This window comes from Bos indicus x Bos taurus, chromosome 13 (genome assembly GCF_003369695.1).
Source record: "Bos indicus x Bos taurus breed Angus x Brahman F1 hybrid chromosome 13, Bos_hybrid_MaternalHap_v2.0, whole genome shotgun sequence".
Lineage (NCBI taxonomy): Eukaryota > Metazoa > Chordata > Mammalia > Artiodactyla > Bovidae > Bos > Bos indicus x Bos taurus.
Window position 1 is genome coordinate 25490473 of NC_040088.1, and position 25471 is coordinate 25515943.

At 45.9% G+C, this 25471-nt stretch overlaps 1 protein-coding gene across 2 annotated transcripts in view; it reads left to right on the forward strand.

Annotated features, from left to right (window-relative positions):
* VAPB (VAMP associated protein B and C) overlaps positions 1 to 19707 on the forward strand; it is a 53050-nt gene extending 33343 nt beyond the window's left edge. Inside the window, exons 3-6 of one of the 2 annotated variants that reach the window (XM_027559004.1) lie at positions 4479 to 4582; positions 8365 to 8445; positions 10271 to 10447; positions 12778 to 14270. In XM_027559004.1, coding sequence (XP_027414805.1) covers positions 4479 to 4582; positions 8365 to 8445; positions 10271 to 10447; positions 12778 to 12936 — 521 coding nt within the window. In that variant the 3' untranslated portion in view covers positions 12937 to 14270. Of the gene's footprint in view, positions 1 to 4478; positions 4583 to 8364; positions 8446 to 10270; positions 10448 to 12777 lie in introns of both variants that reach the window. The other variant, XM_027559003.1, reaches the window with a different exon arrangement.
* The last annotated feature ends 5764 nt before the right edge of the window (positions 19708 to 25471 follow it).

Genomic DNA, 25471 nt, shown 5'->3' on the forward strand with positions numbered 1-25471 from the left:
CCCCCTCTGCTGTCTCCAGTGCTCCTGTAAGGTGGGCTAGTTGCCACCAGTACCCACTTCTTTGTGTGCTTGTGTTCTCATGAGCTCGGAGGTCTTTGTGTAAGTTCTGTCTTCGTGAGGTCCTTCTAACTCTGCACATGGCAACTTGGCGGGCAATGCACTCTAGGCCTGGAGGTGGGCTGATGACATCTGTGAGTTCTGAGGGTGGCAGGGGTATCAGACGGCGACACCTGCAGAGGGGAGCACGCTGCAGCAAGGTGGTTTGGTTAGCCGAGCATGGGACGCCCCAGTCTCCTCCTCTCAGGGACAGGTGTGTGTGCAGCCGTGTGCACGTGGGGCGGAAACTTGGTTTGTGTGAACTGCTTTCTCTTTTAAATGGCACATTCTCCCAAGAGGGGACTGTAGGAAGCCACCAGTGCCTTCACTTGAATTAGCAACCAGATAATTTCCCTCCTGGAGGGGCCTGCAAGGCACCCTGATGTAGAGTAATGGTACTCAGACCTTTTGGTCTCAGGGCCCCTTTTGTATATGCTTAGAAATTAAAGACCAAAAAAGCTTTTTTTTTTTTTTTCCGGTTTGTGGGTTGTATCAATATTTGTTGTATTGCAAATTAAACTGAGAAATTTAAAAAGTATTAATTCTTTCATAACAATTTTAATAAATACAATTCACACATTTTTTAGTGAAAGATAACTTTTCAAAAAATTATGGCATTATTTGATAGGTTTTGCATATTTCCTTAATTTCTGGATTCTCTCAGTTGCTTTTGCATTTCGTTCTGTTACAGGGTGTTTCGGTGAATGTATATGAAGTAAAATACCTACAATTACAGTACAATTGTACAATACAATACAATACAATTACAAATACAATTACAATGTATATGAAGTAAAATACCTACAATTACAATACATATCAGTGGTAATACGATGTGTATTGGATCTTCACCTTTACCACGATATGTATTGTAATTGTAGGTGTTCTTCTTTGATGCTGTGCCAGAACTTGTCGAGCAGCACTTTTCTTCACGTTCGTCAGCACAGTGTAGACTCTGACCCCGTCCCAGTAAACCGTTTGAACTTTGTTTCACCAAGATGCTTTGGTTTCCCTTGCACTTGGTGGCTTTGGTAGTATTATGCCAGCTGAGCTACACAGACCTTCCAGCTGTCGACAGATTTCATTATCCAGCATCAAAAACGTACATTTGTTACTCTCCTTTCTGATCTCCTTGGGAAAACTGAAGCTCTTGGTGGCCAAGAGAGGTTTCCCAAGATTCTAAGGTTTTTTGAAAGCCTGGATTTTATCACCAACAAGAGCTACAAGTTGTTTTCCCTACAGTGACCGGTTCACTTCATTCATTTTTAGGAAAATATCTGCCATATACCCGGTGTGAATGCCCATAGTTTTCTGTCAGTGGTTCCATGCGAAAGTGTCCAGTTTAGCTCATAACCCGGGGTGGTTACACAAGTGCTTTGCCCAGGGCAGCAGAGATGCTTGATGTGTGTTTTCATAGAGCAGAGTGCCAAGATGCGCGGTCCAAGGTTGGGATTTAGTGAAGTGAGTGATGTTTATTGCTTCATCGAGGATATTCTTAAGTGAGATGGCCTTTTAAACACACTGCACATGAGTGGCAGTGCCTGCCGTCTGCTGTCCACACTTAGGCACCAGCAGATTCCCCCACTGTTGCTTTTGTGCCCACCGTTACTGGGGGTAGCAGTGCAGTGGAAAAGACATGTAATGTCTTGGTATCATCAGGACCAGCTTTGACTTTATGGACCACCTGACGTGGGGGTGGAGATGTCTCAGGGTCTGCGAGTAATGCTTTGAGAACCTGTGCCGTGGAAGTCAGACTGTGGACACAGAACCAGTGTGGAGTTCTGGTCCATCAGTTGATACTGGCCATGTGGCCCAAGCAAGACTGCTTAGCCCTTCTAAGCCTTGTCTTCTCACCTAGAAAAGGAAGACATGACCATCTTTATGGTTGTTGTGAAGACTGATGGGAGAACTAAGGAAAATATGCCTTCTTTGGTGCCTGGTCCATACTAGGTGCCAGTAACAGTTATTTTCCTTTTGCTCTTGGGACATTGTGAAGGCACTGGGGACAGGAGCATGGTGCAAGATGGAGAGATGGAAAGGAAGGGTCAGTGTACCGTAGGATGGGCCTGCAGCCCACATGCCCTTCTTTCTGGCTTGCACCTCCTGGAGGAAAGGGGAAAAGAGTGGGAGGAAACAGCTCTTAGGGTCTCTGGATGCTGCTGTTCTTTGTGTGTGACCCAGTGTTGTTGAAGCTAAAGAGCCAACTTCTCTGAGAATTAGTAGTGTCTTCTGATGGCTCTCATCTTCTGGGCATCTTTACAGATAATCCTGGCTCAGCCTTAGAGGCCTCCATAGTGGAGGACTGGAAGCCATTCACAGCTGGGAAAGCAGAGTCTCAAGGATGAGACAGTGTTTCTGCTAGACCTGTGCCCTACTGAAATCTAAATGCAGTCTAAGACTAAGTTCTTTCCCATTCTAAAGAAATTCTAGAGCATGATTTTGTCACAGCTAGGTGAGATCTGAAATTCTCAAAACCTAATTCACTTCAATTTTTTTAAATGAACATTAATCTGATAGTAGTTGGAAGACCGTGACCCAACTCCAGTAAAGCTGACATTCCCTGTCCAGGCAGGATCACAGTGCATGTGAAGATAGTGGCTGCTTTATCACATACATCTTTACTGCAATCTTAGAGGTGGAAAAAATGCAGTGGAAATTCAGCTTTCAGAATAAAAGTCTGTGGTGTTGACCTCCTATTCCGGCCATTTGTCCCTGGGGTTAAATGTCAAGCCCCAGTGTGTAGCGATGCTCTGGGAGAGCTCCTGCTAGCTCAGTGATGCAAGCAGCAGACTTGTCTCCATTCCAGGTCCCAGGCCACCAGCAAGGACTGCTTCTCCAGGATAGAGCCATGCCTTTACATCTGCAAGAATAAAATTTCAAGTGGAGTGGCCCTGTGCCTGTTTTAAATGACCTTTTGTTCTCTCTGCTGATGGTTTCACTTTGAATATCAGATCCTCAGATTGAATGTATTTTATTGATAAACTTTCTCTGTCCCCAAGAGAGAAAGGACCCATGCACCTCCAAGACAGAGAGGGATGTTTGTGTTCCTCCTCCTCGTCACGTGTAAGATCCGTGATGGGGGATCTGGGGATGTGACCCCACCTGTGTCAGAGAATCCAGTGTGGCAAAAGGGTTGCTGAACAGCATGTTTTGCTGCTTCCCAGAGTGGTGACCTTGAGCAGGTCCCTCACTTTGTCGGGTCCCAAATTCCTTTATAAGCCAGGCTTAGGGCAGGGCTGGTTGTTTGCTGCAGGGGTGGATGACTGTGAGGCTTTAAGAACCCAGGAAGTTCTCAGTGAGTTCAAAGGCAGGAAAACACTGGTGAGTGGCCAGCACAGAGATCCAGCCCTCTTGTGGCCCTGAACGTTGGCCCTCCAGTCAGACCGCTCCATCATGGTATTGGGCTAATCTTTCTGTGCTTCAGTTTTTCCATCTGCAAGTAAGCATCACAATACCTTCTGCAACACTCCCTGCCTCTGAAGGATTAACTGAAGTGATGGTAAAGCTGAAGGGCAGAGCCCAGCTTCTGGCCCCAGGGGGACGCTCGGTCCCGGGGAGCTCGTCACTCATCAGGGCTACAGCAGGCTTTCCCTGCGTGTGAGCAAGTTAGGTTTCAGGGAGCTCAACTAGATGTGTGGTTTCTCAAAGCCTTGTAGGAAACCTCATGTTGTAAAGCAGCCGTCATTCAGTGGGGTAGGGTGGCAGGTCCTGGGGAGGCTGGCCAGAATAGGACAGCCCCTCAGTCTGTGGATGTGCTCGGTCCAGGGAGCCTGCAAGGGAGAGTCCTCTAGGTTCTTGGGAGAAAGGTTGTGAAAGCTGATGGGGTCTTCTCCATGCTGTGAGGGTGTGGGTTGTAAAAATTCTCTAACATCCTTGGCAAAATTGTATCTGAAGTGTGACCATGACGATCTTGACATGGAGAATAGCACAGAGAGATGCCTGAACTGCTCCTCAGATGTGGACCGTCCTTAGTTCTTGAGGAGATCGTTGGCGGGTGCTTTCCTGAGCAGAACAGGTACAGATGTCTGTATCTGGTTGACCTGGATGCAAGGCCTGTGGCAGTTGTTGGGTCAGGTGTGCCATGGTGGCAGATCAGGGGCTGCGAGTCTGAAGACCTGGGTCCTAAGCCCCGGTCCCGGCTCTGCCACTGCCTGCTGTTTGACCTCGGGCAGGTCCCTTCATGTCCCTGACCTGAGGTCTGAGACCCGAAGGGTGGGGAAGAGGCTGCTCATCTCGAAGTGCTCACTTCACCAGGGGCTTCATGAGGCTCAGAGAAGAACGTCCTGGTGAACTGCTTTACCACCAAAGTGCAAGTATTAATGTAACAAATGGTTGCCGGTAACCAAGCTCTGACCCTCCTAATGAAATATTTTCTTTCTCAGTGATGTTACAGCCTTTCGATTATGATCCCAATGAGAAAAGTAAACACAAGTTTATGGTTCAGTCTATGTTTGCTCCAACTGACACTTCTGATATGGAAGCAGTAGTAAGTACTGAATGCTTTTTTTTTTTCTCCAGTAATTAAAAAAAAAAAAATAGGTGCAGAATTGTGGGTGCATGCATTTCAAAATATGTCAAAATTGTTTTTAAAGGGGAATGGTGCTTTTCAGGAGGTTTGTACTTTGACTGCCTTTATGGGTTTCTAGAACTTTGATTTTAACATTTTATGTAACTTTTAGAACACTCTTCTGACTTTTCTGGTATCTGACTCTTCTGGTTTCCTTCAGCAGTTCCTTGTTCTGGTGGGTTGTGTCTTGAATGGTCTAAGGGTTCTCTACCTTCACCCCCTTCCCTCCCCCTACAGATAAGGGCAATTTTTATTCTAGAAAACGCTTTCTGCCTCTTCCTCCCGATCCCCCAGAATCTAGAGGGATGCGGGAGAGTTGAATACTAAATATCCTTCAATCCTTTAGGCTTTTTTCGCCCTGCTTGGTTCTAGTAAGTGCCATTCTTTGTGTTTTTATTGTTGTATCCCTGCCCCCCCCCCGGCCCCTCCCCCAGATTCCTTCAATTTTTCCACCCTCCTCCCCTTAAATATGTGTTCAACTCCATCTTTTCATTTTGGTAAAAATAAGTTGACTTCATTTTCATAAAATAAGTAGTTGATACCTTATAGTTGGGCCTCCATTGCTCTGGGTTCTGCTCTGTGGGTGTGAAGTGCTGGCAGCGGCAGCATCTTCTATGAAGGACTTGAGCGTCCACGGACTTTGGTCGCCATGGGGACAGAGCCCCACAGCCAGTCCCCTGTATTGATTTTTCTAGAAGATGATTATAATGGCAGTTCTACCCCCAGCTTTTTACACGCGTGAATCAATCAGCAGGCATCCTGGTGCTGTGAGAGTCTCAGTATACTGATAGACCCCTAATATCCACAGCCCAGGGAGGGCAGACTGTCTAGTCCTCACAGTTTGGAAAAGAAGGGCAGGACTGCCTCAACATTTTCACCACTTTCCAGATCATCAAGTGAAACTTAGAGACTGGTGTTGTCCAAGGAATGCCTACAAATTCGAGTTAGCTAGGATTCACACTATGTTATTTTTTTTCTCTTTCAAAGTTTTATTTGAAGTACTGTTTCATGCACATCCTACCTTCAGGCCCCTGTGTGACCACACAGCCATTTCTTTCAGTTTTATAAAAGCATAGCTGACCACCTTCATGCTTAACTCCGTGTAACTCCTGGGCAGGAAGTGAGGGATAAATGAGACATTTGAGGTTTCACAGAGACCAGCGATCATAGGCTTTGTGTTAACATTCCTTCTCATAGAAATAATTATGGATACATTCACTGCTTTCACTTCCTGGAACATGGTGTGTCACTTCAAGTTACCTTGTGTGATCAAAAAAATGTATGGCAAATGCACCACGTGGACTCTCCAAGAATATGTTCTGTTTGGCTTCGCTGCATGGCTTGGTGAAAGAGCATGGCCTTGGGTGTCTTGAGTGTGAAGCTGACTCTGCCTTTTACTAACATTGTGGCCTTGGGCAGTTTTCATTAACTTTCTTGAGGGTTTGGTCATGTGTAAAATGGGGGAAAAAACCTAGTTCCCAGGGCTGTCGTGGGACTAAATGTGCTGTATGTAGAGCGCGAGGCAGTGTCTGGCAGCTGTCTTACCTGAGTGCTGCTACAGGCCAGGCCTCAGTGTACAGTAAAAGTGAATTTTACTTTCTTTCGTGATAATGTTCATAACAATTAAAAAATGAGATGTACTTTGTTGGAAATCTGGGATACATACAAACAAGCAAAAATAAAACTATGTGACCTGTAGTTTGTTCATACTAGACCCAACCACCGTTAGTGAGAGCCTGGTGCTTTTTCTTTACTTTAAAATATTATTCTTCATATTTTTGATGTACTGAAAGTTGAAAAAACAGTAGTGCCTATTCTTCTAACCTTTACTAAGATCACCTTTTAACAATTTGCCACGTTTGCTTCTTCTCTGTCCTAAACTTTGTTTTTTGCTGAGTTTCCTAACTGTAAGATGCACTGTTCATGAAACTTCACCATCCCTGAATGCATTGTAACAAGGGCAGGCTCTTTCATAGACTCAGTTCTGTTGAGTAGCCTGTCACTCGTGGCTAAGAGGCTTAACATTAATTCAATAATGTGTTTAAGAGAGAAGCCCATATTAGCATTTCCCAGTTCAAGAGATGGCCTTTCGTTGGTGTTCTACTAGTGCACACTCATCCTGTTTACAGTCCAGACCAAGTGCCTTGTAGAATGTCCCACATTCTGGATTTATCAAATGATTCCCTCATGACTAAATTCAGGTTCGGTATTTTTGGTTTTTTGCAAGGCAGTGTCCTTTGTGCATCATGTCCCTCCTTTGGTGACACCAGGTCTGATTATGTGGTTAGGGTGGTGACTGCCACCTCTGTCCAGTGCAGAGCACGTCTGCCCCGGTGGGTAAGGGGTGGTCTGTGATACGCAGAGCAGTCAGACCCTCGAAGATCACTGGACTGCCTGCCTGCCAGCAGGCTTTCACGCGGTGACTTCCAGCACACTGAGATGACCCTTGCCTGAAGGTCTTACGGTACACGCACACACGCGCATGTATCTGTACGCACGTGTGTGTGCGTGCAGAGGAGCGGTCTTACGGTACGTGCACACACGCGCATGTATCTGTGCGCACGTGTGTGTGTGCATGCAGAGGAGCGGTCTTACGGTACGCGCACACATGCGCATGTATCTGTGCACACGTGTGTGCGCGCGCGCAGAGGAGCGGTCTTACCGTATGCGCACACACGCGCATGTATCTGTGCACACGTGTGTGTGCGCGTGTGCAGAGAAGCGGTCTTACCACACGCACACACACACGCATGTATCTGTGCGCACGGGTGTGCGCGCGCAGAGGAGCAGACTTAAAAGACTGCTTGCGGTTTCTTCATTTATATCCTGTGAATTTTCCCCATGTAATTAAACACTCTTCGGTATCCCTTGAATGGCATGCTGTTCCATGACTGTGCCCACCATGGCTTACTTTGGCGTTCCTGTTTTGCTTGACACAGAGATTATTTCCCATTTTTGACTTTTGGTACCTGTTGCTCTCTCTGCCTCCTGCATGGTTCTGGGGTCAGGGTGGGGGAATTCGTTCCTTTTGCTGTATCACCTTCTTGCTATGTTGGTTTACTCTATAATTCTCAGGACATCTGGGATTCCTGTTCTCCTCTGCCAAAACGAGGAGCAGTAAGCCAGGAGTGCCTCCTCCCAGAACATGGATTTAATCAGGAACATGTTCCTACCAGCAGGCTGAGGGAGTGGTGGTCAGCCCAGACAGTAGGGGTCACAGAGAGTGTGGCCTTCCCATTCCCATGCCCTGCTGGTAGTTGGCAGTGTTCTAAAAGCACCTCCAAGTAGTATGGGCTTCCGCTTAGAAAGACATGCCCTGCAAAGTAAGTTGTATTTTCTTAAGGAGAGCCCAGATGTCCTTAGGCCATCCAGATGCAGGCTAGAAGATTCCTCTGGGTCCAGTGGTGGTCTTCTCTGTCCTGTGTGCTTTTCACAGCCTGGCGACAAGGAGCGTTGGTGGACACAGAGGAGTCAGGCAGCATTACTGGGGCTGGTGAAGAATAATCAATATTCAGGGGAGCTGGTGTATTTAATCTTGTCACGTTAAAAATATTGAAATCTCAGCAGACTTAAGTTCTTTATTTGATGTACATCAGGGCTTTCTCATTAAGCGTATTTTTCTGAAATTGTCAGTTATAAGAAGAAAATCATTCTTCTAGCAGCTTTATAATATCCTGATTATTGAATTTAAATTGTTTTAGTGGAAGGAGGCAAAACCGGAAGACCTTATGGATTCAAAACTTAGATGTGTGTTTGAATTGCCAGCAGAAAATGATAAACCAGTAAGTATGTTTATAGTTAACAATAATTGAATGTTGCAAGCTGATACTTATTTGCATACCATCTCCTGCAAAACCAAGATTTAAGTTGGCAAATTATTTTCCTTCTTCTGATGTATGAAGAGAAAAATAAGCTGAAGTCAACAAATAAGTGGGCCTTTGTGAAATCTGCCTTTGGAAGATTCACAGAAAGAACTCATTGAAACATTTTTTTGCCTTTGAAAAGCAGAACCTGTTGAAATGTCATAAAGTCCGAAGAGCTTCTTTGACTTGGGCAAAGCTCTAGGTTGCTGTAATATTTAACAGTGGGAAAGACAAAAACGGAATAATTTGCCATTTATCCTGGTGCTTGATGGACAGGTGGTGGTGAGCGCGCAGCTCCTCCTGTTCAGTGCTGTCTGCAGGCTTCCCGGTCTGCACTGAGCACCAACTGTCTACCTCTTGAACCCCAGATTCTCTTCAGTCAAAATGTGCTTTTAGATGAGGGTTTCTCACCCTCAGCCCTGCCGGCTTTCGGGCCAGGAGCCCTTCGCTGTGGGACTGTCCTGTGCCTTGCAGGGTGTGCTGCGGCACCCTTGACCTCACCCCAGTAGCGTCCCTGGTCGTGGCAACCTGAAGCGTCTCTGCATGTCGCCTGGTACGCCCTTCCTGAGGCAGAGTCAGTTCTCGTTGAGAATCACCCCCTATGCTGCCTGAGCACTGAGGGTAAGAAGTGACTCCCTCCCAGCTGCCGGCTCACTTTTCTTTGTGTGAAACCAAAGCATGAGCCTGGTTGGCATGGACCTCCCTTCACCCTAGTCAGAAAACTTAAACTGTGTTAACACAGTTTAAAACCCATGCAGAATATTAAACCACCCTGGCTGTTAATAGCTGGTGGTGGGAATAGAAATGTTCAAGCTCTCAACGTTATCCATAACGATCTCCAGGAATGCTGATGCTTTGTGTCAAAACTACTTAGCATTTTTTTCTGGCTCACTAATTGACCACCATCACTATCCCATTTCTTTGAAAGAGTGGTGGTCGTCTTTCCTTTTTCCCTTCCCTCTTGCCACAGCGTGTTCTGCCAGTTATGTATAGTTGAGGACTGTATTCTGGCCCCAGCTGTGCACTTGGAGGTTAGCTCTGTGTGTTGAGGTCTTGCCTGCCAGGGCCTCACTCCTCTCCCCTGGGAGACTAAGGGTAGAGCTCGCTGTTCTCCGTTTGCCGCATGGACCCCCGAGGGCTTCCGTGCTTCCCCTGCCCGCACGTACTCACTCATCCCCAGTGGGTCTCCAGAGGGGGTCACAGCACAGTCGTGGCTGGGTAAGTGAGGAACACATTGCCTCCCCAGGTTGAAATACCGTAGACACTGAATTTGTTGCACTTTCATCCCATCTCTGCAGTTGTCTAAGTTCAGGAGACAGATCACCCTCTGGGTCACGTCCCCTCTGGCCTTCTGCTCCCGCCCAGCCAGTCTGGGGGATGTTTGTGTCTTTGTAGTGACGGTAATTTGTGGTTGATGATTCCTGAGCTTGCACAGCTATGCTCTGCTGATTTTTCATGGCAGGAATTTGATAGTGCAGTGCGCACGGGCCCTTTTCTCTTTCTTTGAAGTATTAGTCTCAGCCAGACTTCAATATTTGCCCTCATCTATAATTTCTGGAGCCCAGTTTTAGATTATGAAGATACTACGTGATAAAGTGATCCGTTTTAAAAGTAAATGTGACATTGTACAGTTTGGATGAAACGCTGCCTTGGGTAGTGTCTGCTGAGAACTACTTTACTTTGCATGAAGAAGTCCTTTAATACGTGGTTGGTGACACTTGGGCTTTCATTTATTTCTGAACAGCATGATGTAGAAATAAATAAAATTATACCCACAACTGCATCAAAGACAGAAACACCAACGGTGTCTAAAGCTCTGAGTTCCTCCTTGGATGACACTGAAGTTAAGAAGGTGATGGAAGAGTGTAAGAGGCTGCAGAGCGAAGTCCAGAGGCTTCGGGAGGAGAACAAGCAGTTCAAGGTAATGGCAGTTTATTTCCTGATCATCTCCAGGGAATGGGGGCTTGCTACTGTGGTCTTGGGTGAGGAGGTTGAACACCGAATTTGTGGAGTTGTCTTGTATTTGCATGTTTTTCCTCCAGGCTGAAGTTTCTGTACCTTTCCTAAGGTTCTCAAAACAATCCTTGGACACACGCCCACATGCATCCCAAATTAAGAACCATTGTCCCTTGAGCAGTAGTTTTTCAACTATTTAAACTCTTGTCCCCTCATAAAAAGACAGCAGACAAACAAGAAATCCATTAGTGTAAAGTGAAATTAAAAAAACAACAATGGTTATCTTGAATTCACATTTTCAAGCCCCTGTTCCATCCCCATTGGATGAGAATCTTTTTGAAGAGAGTAAAGACTGATCTGTATTCTGTTTCAAGGCAATCATCATTCTGATTTTTTAGTATCCTAAATAGATCAGCAGTAGGGTCTCATCCTCTATCAGTATGGTCAGGAGACTGGAGCTGGGGTGCTGTCACATCCATGGGAGAGATTACAGAGAACCAGGGGCTCCAGCTTGTGGCCCTAGACCTGGCGAGTGGCCCTGGCTTTGCAGGGTGGCCCTGGCGTTGGGGGGTGAGGTTGCACTGGTGCTGGAGCGAGGCAGGTGTGCTACTCTTGGCTTTGGAGGCCTGCGGTAGTGTGGAAGTGGCCAGCCAGACTTGGACACTCTGTGTAACGTAGTCCGTCACAGCGGCTTCTGGCCTGTGTTTGCAAAACCCTGTTAAGGCCCCTTCCAGTGTTGAAAGTATGCCTTTCATACACAGGATTAAAGAGAGCGTTTCTGAACATCTGATTGTAGGATCTTTTGTTGCAGCTTAAGTCTTGAGGCCGATCTGTTCTTTTCATCTTGATCATGTCCCCAGCTACCATAGATTGTCACTCTGACTGCATAGCACCAGGTACACACCATAAATTCACTGCAGGTGACTCTTCCTTCTCTTACTCTGATGAGGGAGGAGACACAGCGGGGCCAGCAGGGTTTAGGAAGTGGCATCCTCGTCTTTCTCTGCAGTAATCATGATTTGCCTCATTCAGTGACTGCTGTTAGTATGGAGTAAATTATGAAGCTGACACTCTACTTTTGGCTAAAAGTCTAAGATACGCCTAAAGCTTCTTCTTGAATGTATTTCTCTTCTGTGCCATTTAAAGTGATAAATAGGTGGAAATAGCTTCTATATAAACCCAATAAAATAAATGCTGTATTTTGCTGTGCCCCCCCCCCTTTTTTTTAAGTTAATCGAATAGCACCAGTCATTTATCAGCACACAGCAATATTGGCCATACCCCACGAGCAAAGTGTCTTTAAAATATTATCAGACCAGTCTTGACATTAGAAGATTCTTCATCTTGCAAAACAAGGATTTCTTGTTTTGTGTTCTTTCATACTTTGATTTGGCCACACATTTCCTAAGACCCTCCTGTGTGCCCAGCACTGTGGGATACAGACATGGGTGGTCCCTGCCCTTAAGATAAGCCCCAGAGTAGCCAGGAAGACACAGCCACAGATACTGATAATCCCACAGACGTGGCCTTGAGTGTCATGGGAGGTGGGCTCAAGGGGCTGGCTGTCTCTTGTCGTCAGATCTATCAGACACTTGATGAGTGTGAACGAACTGAAGGAGAAGAAAAGAAAGTGCAGCTGTTGTGGAGGGTGTCAGGGATGGATTGAGGGTAATTAGAACAGGAAGGCCTTGATGTGTGCCCTATTTGGGATTGTGAAGAAAGGAAAAGTGTCAATTCTCACAGGTCTGTGTAGGTGGGGAAAATGTGGCCAAGTTATCTTCATATGTAGGAAAAAGATTGTTTCTTCTTTGGTAGAAATTCCATGCATTAAATAGAAAATATTTGAGATGTGTTATGCAGTTCAGTTATACTTTGATATTACAGACATCCCATTTTCAGTCCAGCAGTCTCCATGTAACTCACCAAGTATCAACCATGGAGCTCTACATTTAAAAGCATCCAGGTCCCCTACTTGGTCATTTCTTGGGATTCTTTTCTGTGAAGAACTTTTTTCTATAAATCTCAGAGAACCACATTAGTGCCCTGCCTTAGACAAAGGGACCAGCAGACTGTGGTGGATGCATGGAGGAAGAGGGACCTCAAGCCAGTCTCTTCTCTGTAGGCTGTTTCTCTATTTGCAAAATGAGGAGGTGGGGACCATATCGTGTGATGGAGTCTGGGCGTAACTCCCTGCCCACCCCCTCCCCAGCCCCCACCAAACCTCTGCTAAGCTGTACAGCTGCCTTCCGCTTCTGGTGCCTTGGACTGTCTTTGAAATGTGTCTTTGCTCCGCAGGAGGAAGACGGCCTTCGGATGAGGAAGACAGCACAGAGCAACAGCCCCGCTCCCGCGTCAGCCATGGCTGGGAAGGAGGAGGGCCTGAGCACCCGGCTGCTGGCGCTTGTCGTCCTCTTCTTCATCGTTGGCGTGATCATAGGGAAGATCGCCTTGTAGAGGCAGCATGCGAGCCGGGGATTGGATTGATGGGTCCGCCATAGTGTGGGATTTAAATTTATCATAACCATGTGTAAAGAGAAATTAATGTATGATGACATCTCACAGGTCTTGCCTTTAAATTACCCCTCCCCGCTTGTGTGCGCCCGCGTGCACACATGCACACACACACACAAATAGAACATAATATAACAATCTTTTAGAAAGTTTAAAATGCATAGTAAATGATTGGGGCAAAGAGTGAACCTTATTAATGACAAGGGAAACCATGATTAAATGGTAATGGCATGTTGTAAATGTCATTTTAAGCGTCCATAGCCTTGGTCCACGTTGCTGGATTTCCTCTCTGCAAACACGACACTCTTCCCTGTCTGTTGGTGCTGGCCTCTGGGAAGCTGGAGCCCACCCTGTCGATGTCCTTCCCCGTGCCACTCACTCACTGTGGGCAGCCTCTCCATGCCCACCCTGGCCATCAGTTCCTGGGGACTGATGAACAGGGCCTGAAGGCACCAAGAACGGCGCTGTGGCAGCATCGGCTGTGCTCATCAGCAGTGGGGAGTGTGTGTTGCTGATTGACCCGACGCTCTGGAAGTCAAAGTCATTGAATGCTGTTCTCTTCAAGGGACCAAGCTAGCTAACTATTGGTTCATGTAGTGAGATTGAATTATTATTCAGAGATGTTTAATGCATATTTAACTTATATAATGTATTTCATCTCATGTCTTCTGTCACAAGATTATAATTAATTCTGTGGCCTAAAACCCACCTGTGCTACCTAACACCATGGAGTGAAGCTGGCGTTGCTGCCGAAGGTTCAGGGCTGTGTGCGCGCATGTGCACGCACGCACGCGCGCGCGCACACACGGAGGTGTGCTTGTGGGAACGTTGGAGAACAACTGCCAGGAAATGTTTTCTGTGTAGATAAGTAATAGGCACCGTGGGGAGAGGACTCTCAGTAGCGGCAGTCAGCTCGAGGTCACTGTCTAGGGGAAAGGGTAGCCGGTCCCTGTGCTGTCTTTCTCTGCTTCTCACCACCACCCACACTTCAGCACCCATGCCCCAGTGTGGTCCTGACCTTCCCAGGCAGCCCTGACTTGGAATCAGGGCGAGAGAGGCAGGCAGCAGAGGGGCCGGGGAGAGGGAGCCAGCTAGGCTGGGCCGGGGCGTGGGGGGTGGTGCGGGAGGGGCTTCGAGAGGAACTTTGGATGAGCCGTCAAGTAGTGATGGAGAGCTTGACTGTGAATTAATTTTATGCCGTAAAAGACCAATCCAATTCTGTTTGACTATGTAGCATCTTAAAAAGAAAAAAAAAAAATAAAGCCCCCAAATTAAGAGATCTTTTGTCATTTTGTCACTTTTGCTAAGTGGGTTGGGGGTACTATTTTTATCATTATTATTTTGTCATTGGAAGGTTGATTTAAAAATGACCCCTATCTAAAAAGAAAAATGACCCTATGGATGAGAAATACGTATGTTTACATGCTGAGCACTCTTGGTAAACATTGAACAGACCTAGTTCCCAACCACAGACCCATTGCATGAAGCTGTGGAATCCCTGCCAGCAGTTATAAGTTAGTCTCCAGTGTCCATTCCGTGTGGATCCAGATACTTAAGAAAAGGGGTGAGAAGACTGAGCAGGGAAGTGTGTGCGTTCTGCCAGCTTCTGTTAAGTGTAGCAGTTGCAGCAGGTTAATCTTTGTGTGATAAATCTGCTGCAACTCCTGGCCTTGAAAGGGCAGTGCTTCGGAGGGCCTCACATCATGCCTGGGACTCCCCAGGTGTCTCAGCGGTAAAGAGCCTGCCTGCCAGTGCAGGAGCCGCCAGAGATGCAGGTTCAGTCCTTGGGTCAGGGAGATCCCCTGCAGGAGGAAATGGCTACCCACTCCAGTTTCTTGCCTGGAGAATCCCATGGACAGAGGAGCCTGGCTGGCTACAGTCCATGGGGTCTCAAAGAGTTGGATGTGCCTGAGCACGCACAAATAGTGCCTGTGGCTGTAGTGCAGTCCCATTTCCTTAGATCAGGAGTCGGAAGACTTTTCCTTCAAGGAGGTTGCCGTGTGTGCCAATAAAACTTTATTCACAAGAACAGCTGCTGGGATCTGGCCCATGAGACAAATTTGCTGGTGCCTGTATCAAGTGTCTTAAGTTCTCAAAAAGAGTGTTTGGGGCACCTGTGTTTCAGGTATTTGAAAATGACTTAGTATTTTGTGTACATCTAGAAAAAGGAAATCCGCGTCTCAGAGGATGTGGGCTATTTGTGTGTGTGTGACCTAAAATCAAAATTTAAAATCCAAGGTTGTCTCTTCTAACTAGTCATCTTATTAAACCTCTTGGCCGTTTTAGGGGTTAGGACTTGGTGAACACCTGTTAGTTTGTTGAACTTTCTGATTGAGTGGAAGAAGGGAACCCCCACCAGGGAGAGAAGGTAGTGATGGGAAGACCAGACCTCATGTCAGTGACCCTGGTCAGCTACCGCTCTGGTTCATTATTTTAAGAGCCAGGGACACTCAAGATCTTGAGCCTGGAAGAGTGTGCAGATTTTGGGTGTCTTTCCTGGAAATTGAGAGTGAGGCAGGTAGATGGTGGTCCTGCCCGTAGACTATTCTGTCCTGAGCTGGTGAGAGTCAAGTCATTGGAATAAACTGGCTTGGAACAAGCTAGGTTGAAGCTGGTTGGAGTGTCGGCTGGGAAGGGAGGCTGGGCGGGCATGGTCAGGCTGCTCCAGTGCCTGCAGCCCTAGTTACTGCTTATAGCACCTGTGAGGGCAGTGCCCTCCCTGGTTTAGAAATACCCACCCCCGAGCTCACAGATAACAAAAGATTATAAGCAGTAACAGAGTCCTATAAATTTTTATTGATTGATAATTGATAATTTAGGCTCCCTTGGCACCATAGGGAATACCTCTTAAAGATCAGCAGGCTGTGTTGTTTGTAGGCATGAGGACCTGGCTTTAATTTTTTTTTTTCTCCTCCTAGTTTGCATGTTTTCCTTCTCTCTAGTCGTCTAAACTGCTGGCACCAGCGGTAATAAATACTGATAAAATCAAAATTGATTTTTACCAGTGGACAGTTTATGCCTAGAGAGACAGCTTATACCTATATAACACAGAAGGGGGAAAAAATGAAGAACCTCCAGTGATCCGTGAAAACCTAAATGCTTTCAAACGAATCCCAGGAAAAGAATTGCTATTGGAAAGTATCGCTATTGGACTTGCAGGCTGTGTTGAGTCAGATATAACTGAATTCAGTGATAGCTCACAGCTAAATAGCCTTTCAAATTAATTTGCAAACAGGCTGTGTGTGTGTAGCATATATACCATATGTAAGTAGCTTAACATTTTTCAAATGGTGTCTGTTTTTTTTTGCACACAAAAATATATTTGCAAACTCAGGATCCACGCCAATATAGAATGCTGTTTATCATTTTCAGTTCCTTTTCTAAAGAACTGGCTCATTTACAAGTTTTTGTTTACAGTTTGTTTGTGAAATTGTTGGTAAAAAAATACCGAGAGAGGTGGATGTGGACTTGAAAGTCACCTTGAACACTTGAGTAACATCCGCATTGGCAGGTGGAGAGGCCACTGCACCCCCTGTGGGTGATGGCAGTTCACTGACATGCGTCTCGCTGGGGCCTGGGGCGGGAGCAGCTTGTCTCATGGCCCCTTCCTGTTGAGGCTGTGGGGCTGGAGCAGGAGGAGCCCTAAGTAATTCATTCACTCACCAGAGTTCCCTCTCTGGAGACCTTGCACAGTGAACCTTGGGTGGCAGTCGCTGGTGCTGAGATGTGAGCAGGAATGGGTTGTGTTCAGGAGGTCCGCCACACTGTTGGACTGATGACTCCAGCTGGGCGAGCAGGTCCCACAAGACCAGAAAGGGCACTCGGGACCCCCTGTGCCCCATGAGAAGTGGGGTCCCTCAGAGTTCCCAGCCTAGTTGGATTTGGAGAATATTCTTGTTTTTTAAAAGCCTTCTTCAGAGCTTCTCTGATGGTAACCTTGCAAAGAAAGTCGCTGCTGTGAGGATGCCCTCGCCACCCCGCGCAGAGCATTTCCTCTCTGCTGCTTCATTGACTCAATCCTCATGATAACTGGGATACATTGGGGAGCAAGGGTTCTGTTTTGCCCAAGAGGAAGTGAAGCCTCCAGGAGGTTAAATGGAACAACTTCTTAGAACCTCTAGTTTGGAACAAAGTTAGTCTCTGGGAAGCCTCCTGCGAGGGCCTAAGTCTCTAAGACGCTGTTTCAGCTTCAAAAACCCCTCAGAGGGGCCGTAAGAAAGGCCTCGGTGAATTAGCGGGGGCCCATCTCAGCAACACGGGCCCTTCAGGCACCTTGTCTGTGTTTGCCTTCATCCCTTCTGTAGTTGGTTTTACATACAAAGCAGATGGAGTCACGACTCTCATTCAGATGCTTCTTTATTTTTCTTTTGGAAACTAAACACACTTCAGACAGTGAAGATACATGCATTTTCCATTTTCTCATTGCCTGAAGATTGCTGTGTGACGCTCCTGGGGAATGAATTTGGGGGCTTGAGAAAGAAAATGACTAGTCTGTCTCACAAGGTGATGATGAGGCTTTCCGTGGAGGCTTTACATAACTTGTAAGTGAAACGTGAAGCAAAAACCAGCATTAAAAACCAGCATCACAGAAGGGGCCTGCTGGGGATTACAGCCGCACAGCCGCTGGTCCCAGACCCCTCCGGGAAATCACCGAAGGGGGGCCGCCACAGCAGACCCCACTAAAGCGCCTCAGCTGACAGGCAGGCCAGGGAGGCTGTGGAAGTGCACCCCCAGCAAGATAAATTCACTAACCCGCTTCCTCCTGCGTCTGAATCTTCGTCAGCCGCATACCTGGTGCACATGAAACTCGGCCTCCAGGAACGTCAGGGTGCACAAGGTCCCCCACCCCCAAGTCGGCAGACCCGACCTCCCTCTGTTCACTGTAACCCCACCATGAAAAGCAAAGATTTCACTTTTATTGTCATTACAGAGGTATTTTGGAAAACTTAGAAGACATGAACACACATAAACAGTTGTGTGTAATAGTTAAAAGTGAAGCTGGTAGAGGTGGGTGAGCAGTTGTCTCAATGACTATAATGATTTTAGGTGTTCTTAATGGAAATAACTCATTAGAAAACCCAATCGGGAGGGAAGAAAGAAAGAACTAGCAACAGAAATAAAGCTATTATCATCTAACTTGCCATAAATACTTGCAATTATGATACCTGGGAATGTTGCCATGATATGGATTGCTTTGATTAAAAGATGTCAGTTGAATAAAACAGTATGGTGGGGTAATATGAATAGTCTGCTGCTGCTGAATAAATACTGATGTTTATTTTTAAACCAGAAAACATTGATCCTGTGACAATGCCCTGTTACAGTTACTCTGTCAAACTGCAGGGTGGATGTGTGTTTAATCCTCGGGCTCAGGGATGCGGGGGCAGGACAGGTGCTGGCTTCCTGTCCTGCCCACCTCTGTGTCCTGAGCCAAGGGAGCTTGGCCCTGGCTTCCGCAGGTGCGGCTGTAGCCCCTGAGGGTTTTGTTTGACTGACGCCCAACAAGTCTGGCCAGAACAGAAAAGGTTACATTATCTGTTCATTGCCCTTCAGCAACTGCCGACTAAGGGAGACAAATCAGATATCTTCACACGATTTCATTAAGGCTTAGTGCTAACAAGAATGCATAGTTTTTGTGATTTAAGATAATAAATTAGCGTGTGTGTTTCCCACATCGACTCGACATTTTTCCACGTAATACAGAAAGGTCTGGTTCTTTTTATGAACTGGGTGCCTGCATTGCCATCTTTCCTTTGTATTTTAGAAGTAAACTAAATTCATCTGTGAGCCTCTAGTGCAGCATTCATTTAAAAATATCTCTTTTTTTCCATTGATAATTTTCTTTGGATTCAAAGGTCAGAGTTTATTGTCTGTCCCACTGACACCATGTGCACAAGAACCGCCGCTTGCTCTTCACCAGCCCTCACTCAGCAAACATCGGTCAGTTTACCTTCTCAGTGTCAGAGCCTGAGTGAGATGCTGAGAAACTACTCAACAGGGATGATTGTCGTTTTGTGTTTTTCATTCGTAAGCAGCCTCAGTGAACTGACTCACTCTTCTACGTAGAGAGAAACACGCAAAATGCATTTGGTTCTCATTTCTCTTACTAGCGTTTCCTTATAAAAACACAACTTATAAGCTCCTGCCATTTGGAACTTCTTATAAGAAACTCAAAATGATCTATTTTTATTTAAATGTTCTCTTCACCTCCTCTCTCTTTGTGAAAATAAGTAGTTTCAGTAACACATGCTGTTCTTTCCATAGCTTACATCTCCCTGTCTTGAAAAAAAAGATCTCTGCAGTTTGTGATGAGGGTTTTTATCCTGACTTCGATATATGTTAACATTTTGGGGATTGAGTATTCTAAGACATGTCTTAGAATGCTTTCATTTTCATCGTTCTTACGTATTTTAAGTTGTATGACCCGTTTTGACGTGGAATGCATTTAAAAAGTTGGTGTAGGAGAGGACTCTTTACCATGGTATGTGTTGGTTATCTGATATGTAATAAATGCATGGTTTCGTGGCTGATTTTCCACCTCCCAAAGGGAAGGGGGTGGGTTTCCTTAGTGTCCAGATCAAAGGAGCCATTCATAGCATGTTCTCACATGTTCCATGTCAGCCTGATGAAACCTGCCCTGCCGAGGCGTGAACTTTCCGTACTAGCCGTCTCCGTGTTATGTTCAATAAATTCTGTGCTCTGAATGTATTTGAAGGATGCTTCAGTGTAAAATTATTTGGAATGGATGGCCTAAGAGCATTTAGACCAGATACTAGAGCCCATCACTAGCTTTCTTACTGTTCCTTGGGAACACAAAATTGGTTTAAATGAACAATCAGATATTTTGTGCCCGAAAACAGCCTTACAGAACAACTTAGGTCAAACTTATCATTTTGCTGCTGAGGAAACTTTTTGCCCAGAGAGCTTCAGCATGGTGACCAGGCCTGCAGCCCTGTGTTTCCCTGTCAGGGGAGGAGTTTGTTGTTGACTTATTGATTACTCACTGGTGTAAACTTCCTCCAAGCCTGCACACTGGGGTGGCGTTGGTCTTTTAAGTGGTGGCAGATAGTCTCCATCTTCCAGTGTTTTCATGTTAAAACATTAATGAGAACATTTGACCTCTGGAGGAAGTTACACATGCAAAGTTTCAAAAGTACTGAAACTCCAGTACTTTGGCCACCTCATGTGAAGAGTTGACTCACTGGAAAAGACTGATGCTGGGAGGGATTGGGGGCAGGAGGAAAAGGGGACGACAGAGGATGAGATGGCTGGATGGCATCACCAACTCGATGGACGTGGGTTTGCGTGAACTCCAGAGTTGGTGATGGACAGGGAGGCCTGGCGTGCTGTGATTCATGGGGTCACAAAGAGTCGGACACGACTGAGCAACTGAACTGAACTGAACACATGCAAACGGTAAGGCTTCATGCAAGAGCGAAGAGTAGACAGCTCCTCTTCAGTGTCCTCCAGTCCAAAACCCGCTTCCCTTCTCCACAGGCTCCCCACACCCCATTTCCTGTTCAGCTCTCCCCAGAGAGGCCCTCTGTGTGCTCCTGTGTGTGCAGAGCCCTTGTGTTTTCTTACAAGCAGCAGCACACACTCCCCTCCCTGTCCTGAGCGCTACTTTATAGAGCGTCTTAGAGATCATTTCGTGGCCACACACATCTGAATGGCTCCATGGGTCTCCCCTGCGTGATTTTTCTCAACCAGCCCTCTGAGAGGTGCACCTAAGTCATTTCTAGTCTCACTGCTGCAAACAGAGCTGCAGCAAATGCCCCTGTAAGTGAGCTGGAATATCAGGAGAGAGTTCCTGAAAGAGACCTGGGAAAGGGCGTTGTGTGCGTGCGTAGTCACTTAGTTGTATCCGACTCTGTGACGCTATGGACTGTAGCCTGCCAGGCTCCTCTGTCCATGGGATTCTCCAGGGCAGAATACTGGAGTAGGTTGCCATTTCCTCCTCCAGGGAATCTTCCTGACCCAGGGATAGAACCCGCGTCTCCAGCATCTCATGCATTGGCAGGCAGATTCTTTTACCTCTGTGCCACTTGGGAAGCCCCACGGGAAAGGACGCCTGCGTGTAAAATTTGACCCCGTGACTCTACATCTTACGGAGGACATGGGGGCATGTCGCCCCAGAACTACCTCCTTTCCTCCTGTTCCTTCACCAGCATCTTACCTCACCCACCTTTTTGATCTTTGCTCATCAGAAGCATGCACTTGGTTTCCGAGTTTTAATTTGGGGTTTCTGTGTGTGAGGTTGAGCAGCTTTTCATGGGGTAAAGGATCAGCAGTGACATTGAAAGGCACACCCCACAAGGGGCTGATGACAGAATGACAAAAATGAAGATGCTGAGGACACATTTATGAATGTGCAAATACGAATCTACGTGATTTCACTAATAGGAAAATCACTGCAAAGAGTACAGAAGTGGACTGGGTGGGAGAGGAAATCACCCTGTGTGGCCAACAAACGGAGCTTGGACTGTTGACCCGAATCAGCAGCCCCACTACTGCACTGGTCTGAACATCACACATCACATTCCTGGGGTTCTTTGACTATGGCGTTCTAAGAGGATGCGTTTCAGCCTCCTAGTCCGGGGCGAAGCTTCCTCATATAAACGGTACTGAAAATGGTGGTAATCCATACAGGGTTAAAATCCCAGCTGTGAAATGGAAGCTTTTTTTTTTTTTTTTCCAAGCTTTTCATTTTGTATTGGAGTGCAGCCAATTAACAATGTGGTGATAGCTTCAGGTGCACAGTAAAGTGACCCGGGCATGCATATACATCTATCCATTCTCCCCTAAACTCCACTCCCATCCAGCCTGTCACAACACGGAGCAGAGTTCCCTGGGCTGTACCGTAGGTCCTTGTTGGTTATCCACTTTAAATATAGCAGAGAATACACGTGCATCCCAAATTCCCTAACTATCCCTTCCCCCCTGGCAACTATAGGTTCCTTCTCTCAGTCTGTGAGTCTCTTTCTGTTTTGTAAATAAGTTCATTTGTATCATTTCTTTTGAGATTCCACATATAAGGGCTGTCATATTTCTCCTCTGAGTGACTTCACCTCAGTATGACAATCTCTAGGTGAGGCCTTTTTAAACAAGAGAAGGTGCTGTGCTGAAAAAGTAACCACACCAATTTGCCATTAACTTTTATCACTGCTTAGAAGACAAATCTGCTCCCTAAGAACCTGCCGGGTCCTAAATGGGATGCACTGCATCAGACACGGAATGCCCTCAGAAATCGTACCCAGAGTCTTGACTTCCTTTTTTTTTTTTTTCAAGTTGAACTTATGTTTTCTTAGCAATATTTGACCACTAAGGTCACTTCAAAGACCTGTGGCGGATTCACTCTGATATTTGGCAAAACTAATACAATTCTGTAAAGTTTAAAAATAAAATAAAATTGTAGTTGGGGAAAAAAAAAAAAAGAAGCAAAGAAATAGCAAAACTTTGGAGAAACACAAAATGAGTGTTATGGACTTCTGGAAAAATGTACCTTTATGCTTCTTCAAAAATGTTAGGAAAATGTGTATGGGGGCAGGACTCTTTAAAATCAAGCCAAGGCCCACTGTCGTATTTTAAGCCTCTCTTTGCAGTCACATCGCCAGTTCTAAACGTGACTCCAAACTCCGTTAGGAATGATAAAGTCATCAAAGGATAGCCATCCAGTCCCCGTGTCCCTGTCATGTGTGTGGTAAGTTGTTTCAGTCATGTCTGACTCTTTGCAACCCTGTGGACTGTAGCCCACCAGGCTCCTCTGTCCACAGGATTCTCTAGGCAAAAACACTGGAGTCGGTTGCCACGCCCTTCTCCAGGGGATCTTCCTGACCCAGGGATCAAACTGCATCTCTTACGTCTCCTGCATTGGCAGGTGGGTTCTTTACCACTAGTGCCACCTGGGAAGCCTGTGGCCCCATCATACCCTCAGTATTTCTCCTAAGTCTCAGACATTGAGGACAAGCCAGGTTTACAGACATTGGCTGAGACTGCCGGCTCTAAGTCACCTTCCCAAGCCCACCACCGCTGTCCCCAGTTCTCTGTCCCTTTATTGGATTAAAAGCAATTTGAAGGGACATTCTAGGTTCTGTCATTGGATTTGGCCTTGTGGTATTTTTGTTTTTTAACCCGAGCATTTCATTTAATAGTATTAACAGCCAAATAGTTCTAACAGGCTCATAATGAAAACCAGCAGACCCTCATCACTCCTGGCTTCCATTGCCTAGAGGCAGCTGTTTTTAGCACTAATTTCTTCTGGTAATTAACCTCTATATTTCTGAATAGTGTGCATGTGCTGCTTTTTTCTTGATTTTTCATGTCTAGATACTATTTCTTGATTTCCTTCTAAGGAAGATAAGGGTTTAGCTCCAATAACCTTTCTCCCCACCCCTGTCTACAGCACAGTCTCCTCTCCTGTCCCTCTCTGCGTGTCATGCCATCATACTGGCTATGTAAGTACCCTTATGCATGGTTGTTGTTCAGTTGCTAAGTTGTGACCCCATGGACTGCAGCACACCAGGCTTCCCTGTCCTTCACTATCTCCCAGAGTGTGCTCAAACTCATGTTCATTGGGTTAACAATGCCATCTAACCATCTTATCCTCTGTTGCCCCCTTCTCCTCTTGCCCTCAATCTTTCCCAGCATCAGGGTCTTTTTTAATGAGTCAGCTCTTTGCATCAGGTGGCCAAAGTATTGGAGCTTCAGCTTCAGCATCAGTCCTTCCAGGGAATATTCAGGGTTGATTTCCTTTAGGATTGACTAGTTTGATCTCCTTGCTGTCCAAGGGATTCTCAAGAGTCTCCTCCAGTAACACAATTTGAAAGCATCGATTCTTTGGTGCTCAGCCTTCTTTATGGTTCAGCTCTCACATCTGTACATGACTACTGGTGAAACTATGGCTTTGATTAGATGGACCTTTGTTGGCAAAGTGATGTCTCTGCTTTTTAATATGCTGTCTAGGTTTGTCATAGCTTCCCTTCCAAGGAAAACATCCTTCACAGCTCTGCCTTGTATGTTTTATGAGTGTATGTATCCAGGACCTTTCCCCCCTCCCCCAGAATAACTGCATCTTAGTGTTTTGTTTGCTTAGTCTATGTATCTCTAATGAATTCAGCCTCCAACTCTGACAGAAGTATAACTCTCTTTAGTACTTTCGCATATTGGGTAGCCTGTGATTTTTATGTGTGTGTGTTTTCTTAGAAAGCTCCCTCCTAGGACCTCTGCATCCCTTGCTATTCTCTGGACTGATATCTTTAGGCCTGCTGCCCAGCTCTCATCCCAGGAGGGCCCTTTCTTCCCTTTCATCTTGGGAGCTTCCTTTGTTCTTTTCTGGGTGGGTTTCTTGTTTTCTGGGTCTCTTGCTTTCTCCTTCTTGTTTTACTACCTGCTGAAGAACGTGGCAGCATGTATCCTTTAGCAGATTTCTAATGGAGAAGTAAGGGTGAGATCATTTTTCTGAGAATTTCACATTTCTGGAAGTGCTCTATTCTGCCCTCCTACTTGGTTGATAGTTGTAGTGGGTATAGTAATCAAGGTTGGGAATCATTTAGAGGATTTTGAAGCATCGTTCACTGATTGCCAGTTTCCAGTGTTGCCCATAAGAAGTCAGAGGCCGTTTTAATGTGTGATCCTTTTTCTATTTCTGCAGAAATTCTTCAATCTCCAATGTTCTTTTGATTTTTTCTTTCTGTTAATGTATTTATCATTTTCAAGACTTCTTTCTTTTCCAGTTATTCTTATTTGTTTATGGCCAGCTGCTGTTGCTAGATGTATATGCTGCTTTCTTTTCATTGAGGATATTATAGTTCTTTTGCTGTTGTTCTAGAAGCTTCTGTTCTGTTGTTCTATAAGAGAGACTAAAAAATGGTGGTGGTCTTTAAAAAGTTAACGTGCTTTTCACTGAGGAAAGTATCGTCTTTGTTGTGGGTCTATCCCCTGCATTATCTACTACCTACTACTTGCTTTGGGCTAGGTTTGTGTCTCTACCACTTTGGAGGTTTTCTCAAATGCCTGGTGATTCTTGACATCCTTAGGTATTTATTTTTTGTTGTTTAATTGCTAAGTCACGTCTGACTCTTTTGTGACCCCATGGACTGTAGCCCACCAGACTCCTCTGTCCATGGGATTTCCCAGGCAAGAATACCAAAGTGAGTTGTCGTTTCCTTCTTCAGGGGATCTTCCCTACCAAGGGATCAAACCTGTGTCTCCTGAATTGGCAGGTGGATTCTTTACCACTGAGCCACCAGGGAAGCAAGTATTTTTAGTGAAGCCCTAAAAAGCTGATGGGAAGGTGCATGGGGGAAGGTGGGATTTGTTGAACAGTGGGTTTCAATGAAAGCTAACTCATTAAGGACCTAACAGATACCTTGTTGAGCAATTTCTAGCTGTCAGTACCTGTAGTTGGTTTAGCTGGGGCTCATTTCTCTAAAGAGGAATCTTACAGTCTCCTGCCTGGCAGCAGAAGTCTGGCCATCAT